Source organism: Phodopus roborovskii, unplaced genomic scaffold, assembly GCF_943737965.1.
Source record: "Phodopus roborovskii unplaced genomic scaffold, PHOROB, whole genome shotgun sequence".
Taxonomy (NCBI): domain Eukaryota; kingdom Metazoa; phylum Chordata; class Mammalia; order Rodentia; family Cricetidae; genus Phodopus; species Phodopus roborovskii.
Genome location: NW_026126613.1, coordinates 7193736 through 7212634, shown reverse-complemented (window position 1 = coordinate 7212634; position 18899 = coordinate 7193736). Strand labels below are relative to the sequence as shown.

Here is an 18899-nt window from a genome sequence, read left to right as displayed (position 1 = left end):
TAAATTCACTTGGGAGTTTGTAAATAAAGAAAATTGAGAAACGCAGATGGCCAGTTCTTGCCAAGTCCTCAGATGAACTGAGGCAGGGATCCTGCTTCCAGCTAGAGAAAGCAAGCTTGGAGCTAAGGCTTTGGTCCTTAATTCCCTGAGGAGTTCAATAACTTTACAGGCTCCTCTCTAAGTGATGCCCTGTGTCTAGACTTAGTCTTTTAAGTGACCCCCAGGTATCCCCAAAGTCTAATGACCTTTCGGGGCTGCACTACAAGTGTGGTCCACAAGTTCCTGTTTCAGGAACCAACCTTCCCTGCCTCTAGAAGCCTTGAGCCCTGCCTGGTCACCCTCAGAGTGGATCTTCCAACTCAACCACACACCTTGTAGCCACCGCAGGTGAGGCCAGCATTCCGCTTGGCCAAAACACACTTCATCCTCAGGAAGAAGGAGCGCTCGATCTCATACTCTGAGAAAAAGAAGAGGAGGAAGGCTCAGGAAGGCAGCCAGAAGAAGCAACATCCCAACTAAGGCTAACCAGGGTAATGCCCCAAGCTGACTGCCATAAACAGGTGCTTAAGGCTTGTCTACCTTACCCTGTACAAAGTGAGAGTGGTAGGGCTGGTGGGCTGTGAGTACTGCTGTCATCTCATCATGGTCAGCTGGGTGGATGTATTCATAAATGCTATTCCCAGTCAGCTCCACCTGTAAAGAGGAGGGGGTCACCATCTCTGCAGTTCTACAATTCCCCCGGGGGGAAGCTGAAAACTTGCATCAGGGAATCTGTAGGACCATAAAGATGGAATAGGTTCATGCTGCTTGCTACCTGGTGCATCTTACCTACCCCTCAGCTTCCTTACCTGTAAAATGATCATAAATAGCAGTAGTAGTGAGAACAATGATAGTCACATTGGTAAAACAACATAAATATGTAAACTCCTTCCACGATGTCTGGCAGATGGTAAGAATTCTAAAAAGTAGCAATCCTTTAAGCCTGCAGTGGAAGCTAAAGGAGGAGGGAAGTGCAGGTAGGAAGTGATTGAGTCCCCCTTTAACCCAAGAGGTTTTCAGTGCCCAGATGCAGATATAGAATGATTGGGAAGCCATCCCCACAATTCCAGCTGTGAACACTGCAGGCTGGAAGGATGAACCACTCACCTACCTGAGAAAGCCCCAGGTGAACTGACGCTGTCTCTGAAATGTACATGATCTTTCCATCTGGAGCCACGACGAAGATGAAGCCATCCAGAGTCTGGGGAGGCAGAAAAAGAGTGAGAGATCTGAAGAGATGAAGCAAAGAGAACAGAAGTTAGACAGTCAACATAGAAAGATGAAGCTGTGATAGATTGTCCAGAAACAGAACCCAGAACAACCAGTTGCAAGCAGCTCCTGTTTTGAACTTCCCAGGCCTGTAAGTGCACAGCACAATAACAGGGCGGAGTGAGGCTGTGGACAAGGCTAATGTCATATAAAGTCTCAAAAAGCCACTGAAATGAAAAGAAAAATCTGTGGCACACAAAAGTTCTGGGTGTTGGAGTGGAATCGCAGCCTTCAACAGGAACAGGAACTAGGTTAGGTCCTGAGGATAGTGGTTCCAGCAAGAACCTGGGTCAGCATTGAAGGGTTCCATAATGGCAGCGATCAACAGTGGACTTGAGAAAGATCCAGTACAGCAGATACTGGTTGACATGGAAGAACTGGCAATTTGAAGTTATAGACAGAAGGAAGCTGGCCAAGACTCTGAAAGAGTCAGGAGAGGGGTATTTAGGAGATGAGAAGTTTTTCTGAACAGCCAGTAGTAAAGCAGTATGACTGTGTATGTCTATGTATGTTTACACTGATGCATCAAGCCGGCAGGCTCTTTGTAAAGAGACCTCTTAGACTCTCCCTGTCTCTGTAAATGAGGCAATGGAGACCTACTTTAAACCAGACTGTTCTGAAGGAGTTCAGTGATACAACTAGCGTCAAGATAAATCGTGTTGACCACACGATTAAGTAAGTAGAACTAAATAGGCAAGAGACCAGAAACTATATGTTACAGAGGTCTGGATGGACTTGAAGTTTCAGAAGACCCTTGAAGAGAAAGGATCAAGGACTGAAGAGAAAGAGCATCTCAAGCAAAAGAAACAATGTAATAAAGTCAGGGGCTGGGGCAGGGTTGTTCTGAGCTCCTGAGACTGGAATAAGTACAAACCCAGTGGATTTTTAGAGTATGAAATGCCAATTTGAGAACCCTGCAATTGTACCTGTAGCCATTTGATTCCAACAGATGTTCTAGGCAAAAGAATAATATATTTTTATGAGTTCCTTTTTCCTGGCAAAATCATCTACAGGAATCAAGATGAGAAGCCCGTGTAGCAACAGGCCTGAAATCACATCTAAGAAGGGGGAGAGTCTAGTTTAAGAATGGTACTGAATGCAAATTTTTATTAATTTGTTGGCAGAGCAAGTGGGTCGATTTCCTGGCTCCAGTAAGGATATTATGCAAAAGGCAACGCCATTAGCTAAGGTTGAAAACTTAGAGAAACTGAGATTCTGTTGTGAGCCTGTGTCATCTCTCTAACTGGAAATCAAGGTGTTATGTAAGTAGACAACTGAGAATGATAATACATTCTTGCCTTAAATGTGTCTAGTTGGCAGTAGGAAACAAAAGTTGGAAGCCAGAAGGTTGTCTAGACTGGAGACCAGCTGGGGTCACAGGGACTAAACATTCAGGTGACAAGTGCTGGTTTATATCTTGCTGGAGTCTTTAGAGCTGTGAGAGAAGAAACAAGTTAGGACTTTTCCAAATGACATCACAGGCAACAATATGAAATGTTTAAAAAGAGAAAGGCAGAAGAGAAGATAAATTGAGGAAAAGTTATTGTTGAAAGAAGGGGGAAGAAGAGAGTTGAGAGAGAGTCGACACTAGTATCACCTCCTTCTTTGCCCAAAAGACACCTTTTCACTAAGTCCTCTCTAATTGGGCCCATTCCAATTTGGAAAGGAGGTGTTCTCTTTCCCTTTCTGGCTTTTCTCTGTAACACCCACACCACCAAAACACCAGAAGAGTAGAAATATGAGGCAGGAAGGCATGGCTCTTCCTGTGTCTGTGAGTTGATGAATTCAGGTAAGACCAGACTGTATGGAGCCTGTGCAGGGGAAGTGGGAGCTAATGGAGAGGGAAGTGAAGAACCTCTGAACTTGAGAGAGTTAAATTAGACAAGAATTCCCAGAAGCCTAGTGAAGAGAGGAAAGAAACCCTGAGAAAAATATTAAGGGAAAAGCTGTTTGGGTTTTGTATTCCTGCTCATACTGCTAGGAAAAATATATAGGAATAGATGGCATAGTAGACTACATCATTTGAGGTAAGATGTTTGGGAGCCAGATCAGTGGGGAAATACTTACCCAAGCCCTCTTTGTTCAGTAAAACTAAAATCTATTTGGTATCTAGGAAGGAGAACTGGAAGGACCCAGCTTTGGGTCTCTGTTCCTGCTGGCTGGTTCCATTAGGCTTCTCAAGTCCTAGGAGACCCCGGTGGACTTGAGTAATAATAGAGGGTGCAGGGTGTGGAGACAAGTGTCACTATCCTAAAAATGCCACTGAGAGTTTTATTATTTAAAATATTTGCTCTGCGACTTAAGCGGCCAAGAGGTAGTTAAAAGCCCTCTGCACTGCAAATAACCAGGTAATGGCCACCTCACGTTGTTTAAACTCATTACTTGGGGTGCGTATGTGTGTTGCTGTTGGATCTGTACAGAGCTTGGACTAGCCTGAAATGAGAGGCACTGGCAAAAGGAGGGTGCCTAGGAACTACAGGGAAGAAACGAAATGAGTTGCAGACGCAGCTGGATCCGGAATGCGCCGGCTTAAAGCGCTGAAGGCGTTTACAGCAGACTTCGGTTATTTCCTTTGCAAATTCTTCCTTTTAGATGCTTCTTCGGTCCTGCCTCCCAGGCCTGGAGCAGCACGTTTCAGTTTTCTTAGCCGAAAAGCGACAAACGACAAACGGAACACCCTGCCTTGGGCCGGGCCCAGCTGGGGCCTTGCCAAGCTGATTTGCAACCTTAAAATCTGGGTTGTCACTTTGCCTCCTTTCCTGCCTCCCAAACTGGCCCAACACCACCTAGCTAGATTAAGAACTGAGATTTAAGGGGAGCTATTGGAAGCTCCCTCCCCTCTCTTTTTACATGAGAAAACAAAAGCCCGGGTGGTGCCCAGGCGTCCAGGAAGGAGTCTTGCACCTGTACCTGGAGGAGATGAGAGCCGAGTTCTCGACCAACGTTGTCCAAGGGGCTGGTTCGACTGGTGTGGCCCCACGCCTCGCCAAGCCCTGTGGAGACACAGAACCTTAAGTGAAGGAATCCAGGCCCTCCTGGCAGTTGGGGACTAGAGTGCAATTACGATTTTTTTTCACTCGAGGAGCCGGAGCAACGCGGGTGCAGATTACCATCGCCCCTTTCCGGATCCGATCTGCAGGGATGGAAACTGGGTCAGCTTGCAGCTCCTGTCCTGCAGAAGTGCTAGTGGCCTCCTGCCCTGGACAATCCCAGCCTTATCTTCCAAATGGGTTCCTGTTCTATTTAGCTGGTGGGAAGAGTATTTTTCTTCCAAGTTTTTATCCTCGTCCTTATAAGCAGCCGGAGAGAGCCCTCACACTTTGCCAATGCAACTGCCACCCAAAGAAACCAGAGGCCACAAACCAAGTAGGCTCAGTCCCTGGTGGCCTTTGTGATTGGCTGCTGAGCTTTCTGGACGCTGGTCTCCCTCAGCCAAACCTGAATATTCTTAAAGAAACCCCCTTTGTGGTTGACTTCAGCTTCCATTTCACCAGCATCTCTAGGCCCTGCCATATCCTCAAGTAACCCACCCCAACTCACCGGGGTGGGGGGGGGAAGCAATGATTCTTTTGGAGTCAGTAACCTTAAGGTACCAGCCATTCGACACTTTTCGCTCCATTCTGGGCTTAAGAATCGGCTCCCCAACTTCTCTAGTATCATCTATCAACAAAGACAGGCTATCCCTCCCCTTTGTTTCAGATAACCTTTCAAGCCTTTGGCACAAACTTTCTGAATATGCTGTAGAAGTATTTATGTAAGACTCCCCATATATTAGTATAAAATATGCTCTACTACCCGTATTAAGGATGAAATAAAAATAACAAAAGAATGCATAGACATGTCCAACTATGCGTGGGTATCTTTTAAATGTTGCAGATAAAATTACTTCTATTGCTAAATCCTTTCGTTTTTTTACATCACAAATAAGATTTAACCGTTTTCCTTTTTAAGGCGATCTGTTTCGTTAGGAACAAATTCTTTGAAAAGTACACCGTGACAAACATGCTCGAATTGTAACATGGAAAGGGGAAAGTCTTTCACAATAAAACATCCGGTTAGACTTTTTGGAAGGTATTAGCTAAGACCTGCTTCCTAAGCAATTGATCAAAACCCTGACAACGAGTAACGGTAAGCGCCCCTCGGGCTCAAACGGGGTCTTTCTGGGTGTTTGCACACCTAAATAAATCTAACGATTTCCACACTGCTCTGCAAATACAGTGGCTCTACTCCGGTTAGCGCCTCCCCCCTTTAATAGCGCAGCTTGATCCTTCCAGACGCCCCTGCGCGCACAACTTCCCTCCCCCAGCAAGCGACTGGGTGATCCTAGCCGCAGTCATCCTCGCGGACCAGTACAGGAGTGCCCGGCCACAGTCACCTAAGCAAACACCTTCGATTTGCCCTCCCCGCCTCCTCCCGCCTCTTGAATTTTGGCCTCTTAAAGGAGTTGGCCTCACTAAGGAAAAGAGGAAAGTCGTTCCTTGATGAAAGTACCTAGGACTTGGGTGGCATCGACCTTGATCCCGTCAGACCCCTGAAAACCGGAAGCTTCGTGGGATCTCAGGGCAGGACATTTCAGCCGGTCCTTCTGTGGGCTGAGGTTGCAGTTGTCTGATACTAGCTCTCGTAGGCCCACACGCTAGCGTAACGTGCATTTTAGGCAAACAACTGTCTTTAATAGAAAAATTTGAGGATCGCCTGGAACCGCCCGGTACTCTAAAGGCCCGGTGGGATCGCGGGGTGGTCAGGAGCGTGTAAAAAAGATCTTGCCTCAGAACTCTTGGCGCCTGTTTTGCTTTGTCGGGTTGTGCCCTCGTTATCATGCGCCTACAAGAGAAAATAAGACTTGCCCACAGGTTAATAAGCAGCTCGAGCGAGCGGGTGCTGGTGCGAGCTACCAGGGGTCCCTCCCCTCCCCTGCGCTTCCCCCCACATGAACACCTGGGAGGAAACTTGGTTTCACAAAGGCTGCGATCTCTTTTTGTGGGCAGAGGGAACTTCTCACACCTTTGAGGCTGGGTTAATGTTTTATGAGGGACTGATTACCCTGCTCTACAGGCGGATCTCACCAGGGAAGGAGCTCACCCTCCAAAGTGTGGAGGACACTTCCCTAAAGTAGTTCAAGGCTCCCGTTCCGCGAAGTCTTAAAGTGCTGCTACGGACCCTCCCATCTCTTTCCTTCGGTGACGCTCCCCAGGACCGGGTTTCAGTTGGCTAGGGGGTAGCTGAAATTTCGTGGGTTTTTGGTTTTTTTTTTTTTTTTTTTTTTTTTTGCACTTGACCTACCGCAGAAAATTCTCAAATCCTTTGATTGTCTGTTTAAAATGAGGAGGAACCAGCTCTCTTTGCCGCCGGATTACAGTGAGAACAAGATCTAAAGATTCCCTTGTAACTCGGTGAGGCAGAGGGAACAGGGTTTTGCAAAGGAGAAAAGGCGCTCTGTGAGGGAAGCGATAACTAAATCGGGTTTCAGACAAAAGGATTTTCCCCAGCTAAAGTGGCTGAAGACAAAGGAAAACATAATCTATTTTGGAAGATTTCCAAGATATGCCACATTAACCTCAGCAGATACATTTTGCTTCTCTCAGGCCCCTCTCTTCCCTTAAAGTCTGGTTTATCATATTTACATAAGTAGCATTAGAAGGGATGTATCTATTATGAATTTAAAGGGCTACCTCACATTTCATGTGAAAATGCAAGCAAGTTTCACTGTTGCTTTACCCTTGGTGCGCGGTTGAGCCATTTCCATTTAAATACCCCCTGACCCAAGGATTACCTCAATGGACTGACTGCACGGGTTTTGTAATTTCCTGAAAATGAGATTTCGATTTATAAAACAAGAAACCAATTAGTAACCAAATGAGGCGAAGTAGATCCACTAAAATTGACCTAATCCCACAGGCACCATTTAGGCCCGTTCTTGGTGAATGAATGATGAGCCCCAGTCTAGCGCGCGCTCAAAGCATCATCCAGCTGTGTTATTGCAAGCAGCAAAAATAAATTGATCGGGCTTTTCCTTCAAATGAATTTCATGCCCTTGACAAAATACAGATTACAGGCCAGGCACCATTACCGCCTTTTCTCGACCGGAAACAGAAGAGTTTGTTGTAGTGCTCCCTTCTTTCTTTCCTTCGTTATCAGCACAGCATCTCCATAGAAATCACACACACACACACACACACACACACACACACACACACACACACACACAATGCCTCGCTTGCCTTTGAGGCTGTTGCCTTTGAAGCTGTAGGGAAGCATCCCTTGTCTGATTTACCACCCGGGACCTGGGTGTGACGAGTTCTTGCATATTCCTCCTAACTTCAGGTCCCCGGAGGCTAGTAGCTGCTACTTAGGAAGAGTGTGTGAAAAGGAAAGCCCAAACCCCCAAAGACGACTGGACTTCACGGCTGGACTTTTGTGCGCCGTGGGTGAAAGCACTGCCCGGGTTTGCACTCCAGGTTCCGGGCTCAGCACCGTCCCGCGGAGCTCTGGGGTGGGGAGGGGAGTTTGCAAGTTTGCAGAATGGGTGCATAACCAACTCCGGTGTTGTCCCAAGGCAAACACTTGGTCCAACATCAGAGCGCTCCTGTGTCACCGCTAGTGCTAGGGGTTGTCTCAGGCCACTGCCGGAAAAGGAGCTCTCGGGGGCTCAGAGGATCCTACCTTTGCAAGGCCTGTCCTGTATGGCTACGTGGACCCACAGCGGTTGCCCTTCCCTTGCGTGCCTGCCTCTCCCCGGCCAGAGCAAAGGTGCCTGTGCCAAGAATCTTTTAGTGTTCGTGTTCGTGTGCGTGTGCGTGTGCGTGTGCGTGTGTGTGTGTGTGTGTGATTTGCAGCTCAAGGCCGCAGGTCACTCACTAGTCGCATTTCTCCTGCTGCATCCCGCCCCGGAGTTCACGCTTCCGGTTAGGGAACAGGCTTCCAGCCTCTGCGAGTCACTGAACACTTAAAGAATTTGGGGGTTGCAGAGTTTCCCCGGGTCTGGATTAAAGCCCGACACCAGTGTCCCGCTTGGAGGCTGAAGATATCGTGCGCAAAGGTCCAGGGCTTTAAATCTTCCGGGAATGCCCGGGGTTTGGCAATGCCACCACCTTACAAAGCCTCTCGCTTCCAAGGCAGGACTGCTCCGCACCTAGCGACCCACGGATCCAGCTCTTCCGCGAACCTGATCTCGGCTAAGCTTTTAACCACCTGCCGGGATGGCATCCGCGGCTGGGCATAACAAATGGCGTGGCACACTCTAGTGTCTAGCAAAGCCTGTCCTACAGGTAGGGGTAGAGATGTCGCTGATTCTCCGTGAACCTAAGACACGATTGGTTTGGAAACTGCCCAGACTAAAGGATGAGATGCTACAAAAAGAGAACACACCGCGGACCCAATGGAAAAGGCAATTTCTGCGACGGGAAAGGCACAGTAGGGTCACAGATTAAAAAGTTACCCAAGGTCTGAACATAACCACCAGAGTGTCAAATCTGTCAGCATTTCAAACCTGCGGGGGAAAAAACGTTTCCCCACTCTTCCCATTCCGTTAGCACCTTCTGAGTAGCAGGACTGATCCTAAACAATTGGCCAAACAATTGCCCAAACCATGGATATTGTACTGTTGGTCAGCTTTTTTTTTTTTTTTTTTTTTTTTTTTTTTTTTGAGAAATAACTATACTGACTAGGGAATACTGCAAGAATCCGGGAGTCTGCATTCGAAGTTTGACCTGACTGTAAAAATTCAAAGCTACCGAGATTCCCTAGAATTGAACTCATCCTGCCCCTCACCCCCATATGAGATCCAGTTAAGGTTTTAGTTTTGGGATGGGTGATTGAAAGCGTTCCACCATTGCTTATTTGTTGTTTGTTTTTAATTAATGATACATTCATTTTCCTTAAAAATTACTTTTCCGTTGATCAAATCTACAAGTTCTAGTCATAAATCTGCCTTGCACAGTTTAATTTCGCACTCACTTAAAATGAACATCAAAAGTGGAATTAAGCAGAGAAAGCCACATTTGAGTGTAAACTGTGCTTAAAGGAGGCTTTAAATGAGAAAAACTTCTGTAAGAAAATAAACATGGAAACCCGATGCGCAATCATTTCCCTGAGCAGCAAGAAAAACACCCTTAAATCACACATCCACATGAGAAACTGGCCCCTTTTTATTTTTTATTTATTTTTTATTTTTTTGGTTTTGTTTTGGTTTTGTTTTTAGCTAAAAGATACAGTGATTAAGGATTTCAGGGTTTTTGATGAATATTATAGGTCTTGGGAATTTTGTCTCTATGCATTTACTAATCTCAACTTCATTTTATTTTCATAGACATATTGACAATGAATGGTAATGCCATTACCAAGATTATAAACAGAGATTTGAAACCATATCGTTGATCTTTCCATTTAGTCTTCATGACACTATGCCCCTGACCAAATCACTTCAGAGATGGTCAACAAATATGTACATATCTTAAAGTTGAATTTGCCCTGTTTTGCATACAAATAAAGTTATGTTGGTGTTGTTTTAATGTCTTTTAAATTTTTATTTTTATTTTATGTGCACTGGTGTTTTGCCTGCATGTATGTCAATGTGAGGGTGTTAGTCTTGGAGTTACAGACTTGGAGTGGCAGTTAGTTAGTGAGCTGCCATGTGGGTGTTCAGAATTGAACCCTGGTCCTTTGGTAGAGCAGCCAGTGCTCTCAACCACAGAGGCTCTCTCTTCAGCCCCTTAATGTCATCTTCCTGGCTTTGATAACACCAAGGATTCATACACTTCTACATTCCTCATGTTTTCCTTTTTGAGACTATTTTAGAATGGAAAGTGATTAATCAGAAGATATTCACATTCAATGATCTCACAGTACCTTTCCTTGGGATTCCTTTTTTTTTTTTTTTTTTCTTATTAAACCTCTAATGTTGATGCAATGTTTGTCCCCCCCCCCCTCTTCCTCATCTTCCTCCACTTTCACCTCTGTTTCCTCTTCTCCCCATTTAGAGCAAGGATTACAGGTATGTACCACAGTTTAATGCTAATTCTTAGTTATCCCTAACACTTGTATCATTATCTCCTCCCTCTCTTCCTTCCTGCCTCTCTCATTTCACACTCAACTGCTCAGTATTACCTTCTCAGAATAAACAACATAATGCTGAAACATGAGCCCAAACAAAAGCTACTACACTGAGAAGGGGCGGGGGCTTACAGGGAATGACCTATTTTTTTCTATCCCCCTCTTTTTATCAGATGAGCGAGGAAGATTATTGGTTTGTTTATTTATCATATAAGCTTTGGGCATTACACCGTAGTATAAATGAAATGTGATGTGGAAAAAACAAGTTTTGCAACTTTGCTATGCCTATAGCTATGCCATCAGATTTGTAATCATTTGAGATTAGACAATTTATAAAATCAACGTTAAATGTGATAGGCTATTTACCACGATAAAATGGGTGTACTTATTCTTAAAACAAAGTTTTTTTGAAGACCTACTGTGCAGTAGAAACACTTCAAGACGTGTAAAGTAACTTCAAATTCTATTTCGCATCACTAAAAAGATTACAACGATATCAAGTGTTCCTTTCCCCCAATGCTTAGACTGAACCCTAAGTAAAGGCCGGTCTCAAGTTTGGCCCCCCCTGCAGGTAGTGCCTGGTTCTGCGGCTTGTCACTATTTTGGTACTTTGAAAACCTGCTGAGTTTTGTAATTGTTTGCCATTGTTGTTTTCTTTACTATCTTTAAGGGGCTGTATTTTGCTTTGGGTTTTTTGAAGCTCAAACAACCTCAAATTAAAATGTCATCTTTAGGTCCCAGCTGCTCTGATGATCCTGGCTAACTCATCTGGTAGAGGCTGCGGGTGAGTTATGAACTCCACAGAAGCTGGAGAAATAAATGATGTGCCTAGAGTTCACACATCGTCCATCCCCTCCTCCTCATAAACTCACACTCACCCATAGAAGAGAGGAGAGGTAGGAGGGGCCGGGGTTAAGGAAGAGTAGGCTGTAGAAAGCACAATTGTAGGTTAAAGTAGCCAAAGGCCTGGCCACTAAGAAGACCTCAGTGGAAATCTTTCCTGTCGCTCTATTAAACATAACAAAAATTTACTTTGGGTCCTTCCCTTTCTTTATAACTTGATTTTTAATTTTTAAGAGTTAGCACCATCAGAAGAAAGATTCCTCTTTCAAAATACAAAAATAAAAACTGCCCAGCCCGATCCTCTGGAAGTGTACCCCAGTCTGCCGGTCTGCACCTAGCAGACTAAGATCTTAGGCCTGTGGATTCCCGGGTTCTGTTGAGTGACTGCTGGAGAAGTCGGCCCTCTATTCTTCTCCCGCGGTTATTCGCTGCCCCACAAGCAGCGCCATATGCTGCTTCTGATCAAACATCAGCACCGATAATTGACGAGACCTGCTAGAAATCACGCAGAAAGGGAACCCACTGAGACCACAGTAGCTGACAAATCACTGCTAATAATCCTGTTAGGAATAGAGCAGCCAGCAGAGTTCGAAATAGCTTTATTTTTATAAAGTAGGCGCTGACAGTATAAAAGACAAAGAGATATCTTTTTTAAGCAGAAGGCTGTGTATCACAATGGCGATTTTCCTATCGGCAATTCTCAGCATAATTTGGATGTGAAATGTGATTTCTTTTGTTAGTGTATATGTTCTTTCTCCTTTCTTCTTGGAAAAAAAAAAAAAAACCCAAACACTTTGTAGGTGTTCTAAACGGTGATTTCTCTCCTCCCTGGATTTCAGGGTGAAAAGAGATGTTCAAGGAATTAACTATATAACAGCACTAATAGGATTGAGAGTAGAAGTCAACCACTTAGAAGGGTTTTGTGGTGGCCCAGAATAATGTGCAACATTTCTGCCAGCTTTTAAATGAAGATCAAGTGAAGTGAAACTTCATTCCCAGTAATAACTACTCTCCCCATCAAAAACAGCACCCATTAAACACCTAAAACCAACAAACATGCCCAAAAGTTCCCATTTGTAAATAAACACGGATCTTTCCGTGTTTTGTTTGTCTAGTAATCATTCTTTACTATTCTCAAAACTTCTTCCCTTAACAAAATATTTTTCTATTCTGTTTGTTACTTGGATGTGAGTAAAGACCAGCAAATGGAAGATCAAAGCACCCCTTCCCCAGTGAGTATTAACTTTTTCTAGTAAGTAGAAATGATTTCACACATGACCATGTTCTGTGAAAACAGCTTTGCCTTCTCACAATGAATCTTGGTCACTGAAATTCCAATTTAAGATTATATTTCCTGCTTTCTTATTCTAACTTCAAGGCCACATGAGAATTTGTCTGGAACCTTCTGCTAGCCCAACACTGATGATACATTTCTGCATGTTCCCCTGCTTTCCTTGAATCTTGGGTATTTTGAGAGGAGCTTATAATCACAGACAACACTCAGGCCAGAAATACAGCTCACGAAGCTCCTGTTTGGTGAATGTCTTAAATACTCAGAACCAATTTACTATAAACAGACAAAAGACTGAGAAGTCAGGACATATTATTGGTGTGCATTCCTGCTTTTCTTGCAGAATTGTGGGTTCTTTTGAGATTTTAACTGGCTCATCTAGCTCCATGTATATACGTCTAATCCACACCTAGCAAAAATAAGCAAACGGACAATATTCCTGCTTTGTACTGGATACATTTCTGATACTAGGAATAAAAAGGAAAGTTATGTTTGGATTAGCAGTAGTACTCTCAACTGAGCCAGGTATCCGAAGTGTTGACAAAAGCACCTTTTGGCTTCTTCCCAACCAAACATATGGGGTGGGTTGGAGAGAAAAGTGTGGGGAAGTATAGAGGGACTAGAAAAATGCAAGACAAGGCTTTGGCTCGCTGACTGGCTAAATAGCTTGCTTAAATTTCCCTTTGCAGAGATTGCAACTTGCCAGGGTGAACACTAGTGCGTTTCCCTGCTGCCTGGGGAGGCTAACCCCTTCTTTGAAATCCAGTCTAGACACTGTGCTTACCTTCTGGGAAGACCACTCTCATTTTGAGATAGCTGGTCGTCAGTCTGATTATGGATGCCTTGTCCAGCTGCGAGGTGATGGCTGAGGGTAAAGGCAGCAATTTAGCCAGTTCATAAAATTCGCTGTTTTCTTTCTCCCTCCTCGTCCGGGCAGCATTTTTAGACTTTTCTTTCATCGTGTCTCGCGCTCCCTTTCTTCTTACAACGTAAACTCCACAGACTCATCCAAAACCAAATTAACTTTCACTTAGCGATCACACTCGGTAGACACATAACTTTGAACGAAGAGGCTTCAGTGTGCTCCGAGAGACAGGAAAGAAGGTCAGTGCACCAAATCAAACACTTTCTTGAAATCGTGAGGCGTAAGTGTAAGAAAGTTGCTGGTCCACAGCAAATCCCGGCAATCCTATGGCGCTCTAAGTATAAAATGCTAGCAGGATTCCCGAAGAGCCAGCCTTTCTATCGGTTCTGTGGTAAGAACCCCGTTCCTTGGAAAATCGACATACTAATATCCGACGATTGCTCTTCCGTCCCTCTGGCTTTGAAGACGGTTTGGAGCGGTTTTGTGAAGAACAGGAATCCCAGGTAATTGCTTTCAGACCACTACGAAGACAAGAACACCAGAGCGTTAAGAGGTCTTCGGCTCGGATAGACTCACATCCACTGCAATTCCACAAAACGGCCCCAAATGGCCTCTACACCCACGCTCTGATAGTTACGACCCAGGGTATTTAAGACTTGGGAGTTGTCAGCCCCGGGCTAGGCCGCCCGCAAGTCACACTTGCTTTCGGTTGCGGCATCCGAGGTAGCTCCGACGGCTAAACGCACTTCTGCGGAACCCCAGGCCCGCCGCGGGGCCCCAAGCCAATCTCTCCGGCCGCTGAAGCGGGAATCCGGCCGCAAAGAATTCCTCCACTGCCCGCCACCCGGACTGCCTCTCCAGCTCGGGGCTCACGTCCGAGGGGTTCCTCGAGAAGTGAAGCTTACGCATCAAGCCCCAGGGGACTCCCCCAGTCACACTCCGGGCGCCGCAGAACGGAGTTAACAGGTGGCCGGCGCGACAGCCCCTGGCGGACGTCGCCTGGAGCTCTTGGCGCTTGGGGCTTCACCTACCTTCAGTCCTCGCGAGCCGCGCAGGCTGCCGAGGCTCTCGCCCCCTAACTGCGCTCATGCCTGCGCGCCTGCTGAGCCTGGGCGCTGACTTCCCCGCTGTCACCCGCAGTCCGCGGACTGCGCCTGGGCCGCTTTCCCGGGGACATGAATGGGGGGAGGGGTAGTGGGAGGAGGAGGACGCGGGCTCGGGAAGGGAGAGGTGTTTTCCGAGTCCTCCTCCTCCGTGGTGCTTAGTAGCCGGTACTGTTCCTAATTGGGAGCCGAAAGCGCCCCCCTATAACTTCTTTCTAGCTTACGGGGTTTAGCTTCAACTTCGCTCCCAGGCTCCCTTTCTCCCGCCCTTCTCCAATGACGCTCTCAAGTCTTCCCTCTTCCTGTTGGTCAGACATGCCCCAAGGCGCGGTGCTCATTGGCCAATCGGGCTGAGTGATTGGCGTGCTCCCCGTGCCACCCCCACCCTCACCACCACCACCACCCCCAACCCCCACAGCCCCCGCTTCTGGGCTCGCTGCTCCGGTACTACGACGCTCCTGCCAGCTCCGCTCCTAATGAGCCCCGGGCATGGGGTCGCCGCTGCCCTGCTGCCGCCGCAGCTCCAGACCCGGAGGCCTACCGCGCACCGTGCCCCAACCGCGCTCCCGGGACTAAGGTGCCTGCGCGCAGCAGGCGGCCGGCTGAGAGTTCCCAGGCGTCTGCCTAGCCAGGGCTCCAGGAAGGGAGGCGACAGTAACCCAGACCGTGGCCAGAGCCCCTCTTGCCTGCAGGACCGGTGAGGGAGACCGACGCTGAACTTTTTTACCCTGACACCACTGTTACAGAATTCACCAGATGAAATGAACACCTGCCTTTAATTCCAGAAAGGGGCATCTTTTCCGAAATAATTCGCATTTGTGGTTGATACGATGGACAGCTCTACTGGGCAGTTTCCTATGGGAAATAAAGAGTGGGCTGTCAAGGGGGAAGGAGGCCAGAATGTTGAAACAACTGATAGACCTCTCACAAGGTGGCTGTTTTCTAAACTATTGGGCTATTCTGCGGGTTTTCTTTCAAGAAACAAAAGACCAACATGAATATTTCTTCTAAAGAGGGCACAATGAAACTGAGTGAACTTGAAAGGTATACATTCCTACCAGCTCCCGAACAAACTTTCAACATTTGTTTCTGAAAATTGTAGAGACCCTCCAGTTTTAAGCGCCTTCTCTTTCGGCCATCAAAAACAAAGCAAAACAAACAAATAACAACAACAACAAAAATCAGGACAACAGATCGCAATAAAAAAAAAAGCTGTTTCCCATAATACAATGCAGCTCACAGACACCATCCTAGGTTTCACCCGCCTCAGAAGTCAGCAATGCACCAGGAACCATGAGCTCTGCTCCTCTTTGTGCCCCTGAGAAAATAAATTCTTTGAAGAGAGTCGTGTGCCATCCTGAAGTCGGCTCACCTTTAAGAGTTCGTTGAAAAATAAGACATCCGCCTTCCCCTAGTCCGCCAGCTCAAAATAGCAATAAACACATAGGACAATGGGAGCATTCTGGGGTATGGGGGGATAAGTACACATCTGAGTGACATCTGGAAAGAAATGAACGCTTTGGAGAGAAAGAAAAAGAACTAACTACATAAACTGTGTAGGTGTTTCAAAACTGGAACCGGCTAACAGGGCCATAATCCAGAAGGAGTCATTGCTCCAGTGTCTGTGGTCACTTAGAAGTCTGACTCTGTGGGTTTGGACCGTAGTCCATGTAAACATACACTTTCAATGGGAAATAAGCAGAGAGGTAGAGGTGTCCTGTGGCTCTCATGAAAGAGTTCATAAATACCAGATAATGTCAAATTCCTTATTGTATGACATGTGTGATTGTGTGTGTTTGTGGCGGTGTGGGAGGAGGGTCGTGGGAGGTGGGGGAGAAATCTTTGGTGACAACCATTCCCACTAACCTTCACAGAACTCAGGCTGAGAGCAGCCACCAAACTAAGCAGTGGCTTTCTGTTCGGACTGTGTTCTGGACAAGATTTGTGCAGCCTGCCTTTGCTTCACACCCCATTCCCTACTTCAAACGAAAGGCAGGCTGTGGAAGTGCCTCTCTGGAGTCTGAAACCTGAACCTACCCTCTGTGGGGGTTGCTGGAGGAGGCCAGGCTTATCCAAAAACGACTTTGAAGAGAACTAAATATCTTGCCTTAGGGTGAAAGGGGGCAAAACAAGTATCCTGGGGATCCAGGCAAGTCCCTCCAAGGTCCCCAGAAGCTCGGCTGTCCACTAAACCGGGGGAGCTCCTTTAATATAGCCAATGGCCGACCCAGAGGTGACCGACCGCCCCTCGCTAAGTCTTCAGCACACAACTCTCAGAGCTTCATTTACCGAAAGACTGAATTAGCCAGGCAATGTACCACCTGTTTTTTCTAATCTTTGAGCTGGAACCGACCTCCTTGTCTCCCACGCCAAGCTCCTGGACCCCGCCCTCCAGCTCCGCCCGCGCTCTTTGACAGCTAGGGACACCAGCTGGAAGCCCAAACCTGGGTATCATCCACGTGCTGGCTTGCAGTCGCCTCTGGCGTGAGAAATTTTAAACAAGTTTCCTGAGTCTGAGGGCTAACTCTATCCACTTATTTGCCACCGCAAGAAGAAAGAGACCCGCACAAGTGAGCCACTGCTGCTAAGCAGGGGTCTGCGAAGTCTAGTCGTCTACGAAGCACGGAGATTTTAGGAGCACCTCTCCCAAGGCCAAATCGTACTAATTAACCCCTCCTTCTCTCTCTCAGTAGGACTGACAGCCAGGTGGGGTAGGCACAGCATTCTTCTGGGAGTCCCTCACCCCAGGGACACCGGGAAGGTAGCTGGTGGGCACCCGTGGAGTCCTGGCGGGCTCTCTGGCTTCCTCTGCAGAAGCCAGGGGCTGTGGCTGTGTGGGCACAGCAGGTTCCCCGAGTGGATTCAGGAGCTAGCTGAGTCTGCGCCGCCAACCAAGTCCGGAGAGTCGGGGCGGGGCCTCGCCCCGGAGGGCTGGCTGACCTTTCTATATCTCAGATAAAGTCAAAGCTGGAGGCGCAAGCTGAGGTCAAACAAGAACAAGTAAACGGTGAAAGGAATCCCAGGCCAAGTTGTCCCAGAACCTGCGTTGTGGCGCTGACACCTGATCCGGCGCAGCTTTCTTTCATGTCTCCTCTAAGCCTTTGTGCCACAGTCATCTGGACATCCTAGATCTACATCCTAGCGATTCCTTTCAGGATTCCAGAGGCATTTTTTCAGGTGTACAAAGAACATATTTAACGGCAAGACCAGGATGAAAGGCATATTTATAATCCATACAAAACCTGAGGATGCCCATGCTAAGCTACTCTGTTATATACAGTTCCTTAGTCTCTACTATAGAACAATTTAAGAAAATGTTAAGGTCTTCGGAAACAGTTATATTTGTCTTCCATTTTAATCCTATTTGGACCCACACGTAGATTTTGACAGTTCTTGTGAAGTTGTTGCGATATTAAAGGAGACTTTGTCTCTCTCATGGTGCGAGCCTGTCATAAAAAAAACAAGAAACTTCCAAATACTAATTTTAGAAACTGCAATAAATGTTTCTTCTCTAATCGGGAATCTTTGAAAGTGCATAGGGAGGGTGGAAACAAGAGACAGAGATGTAGAGATAGTTTTCTGAGTTGATCCCCAGTTATCTTCCTTACTTGACCTTCGAAATATCAGAAAGAAAAAAAATGTATTTGTTTCAGTGGCTACACGGCAGAAAAAAAATACCAACTTGAAAAATAAGAACGATGAATTCAAGTAAGGATTTTGCCTATTTTTCCATTCTCATTTTTTAAACTTTAGTCTAAAATACTTACCTTAAATTGTCTGCCATGTGGTTGCATAGGCAGGCACAGCTTTTACTCTTTAAAATGAAACATTTGTCAAAAAGCTGTGGTTGCAGAGAGAGAGAGAGAGAGAGAGAGAGAGAGAGAGAGAGAGAGAGAGAGATTTTGCTCATTCTGAAGCTGTAAACTGATGGGAGGCTACTGCTCAGCGAGTGGACACGTTCCACATTGCCTCCTTCCAGAAAATGAGCTGGGAATGATGCTTACCTAATTCAGCCAGACACTAGAGAAGTGATCACTAACTGGCTCCTTAATTGTGAGATGTCTAGATAAACTGGCTGAGACAGGCCAGTGATTTCCGGGCAGGGAGGGACTGAGCTAAATCAGTGGCCTGGAAAAGGGTAAAGGGTCCCAGATTGGGCATCTCCAGTACTCTAATGCCAACCCCTCAGGGCTTTGGGGAAATCTTTGGATTAACTTTCTGAAAGGTTTTCTGCTTTCCTAAGCCTCAGTGTTTTTCTTTTAGCTGCTAGCACCAATGCACCCCAAGTTATATTGCCAGCCTAGCTGTGAGCTCTTGAGGAAGTGTGGGTAAGGGTATGGTGGATCCCTTCAAACAAGAAAGCTAGTTACCTACTTCCAGACACAGCCAATCCTCTGGGTAACTTGTGCCAGAGCCGAGGGCAGAGGGGGCAGTTAAG

The 18899-nt window shown here is 46.5% G+C and overlaps 1 protein-coding gene across 1 annotated transcript in view; it reads right to left on the bottom strand.

Moving 5' to 3' along the window:
- Window positions 1-13716, bottom strand: part of Sim1 (SIM bHLH transcription factor 1) — a 65656-nt gene extending 51940 nt beyond the window's left edge. Inside the window, exons 1-5 of the mRNA XM_051206183.1 lie at window positions 13278-13716; window positions 4219-4301; window positions 1151-1240; window positions 585-693; window positions 372-457 (exon numbers count right to left, since the gene is read on the bottom strand). Of these exons, the coding sequence (XP_051062140.1) occupies window positions 372-457; window positions 585-693; window positions 1151-1240; window positions 4219-4301; window positions 13278-13452 (543 nt within the window). The 5' untranslated portion in view covers window positions 13453-13716. The remainder of the gene's footprint in view (window positions 1-371; window positions 458-584; window positions 694-1150; window positions 1241-4218; window positions 4302-13277) is intronic.
- Window positions 13717-18899: the final 5183 nt, after the last annotated feature.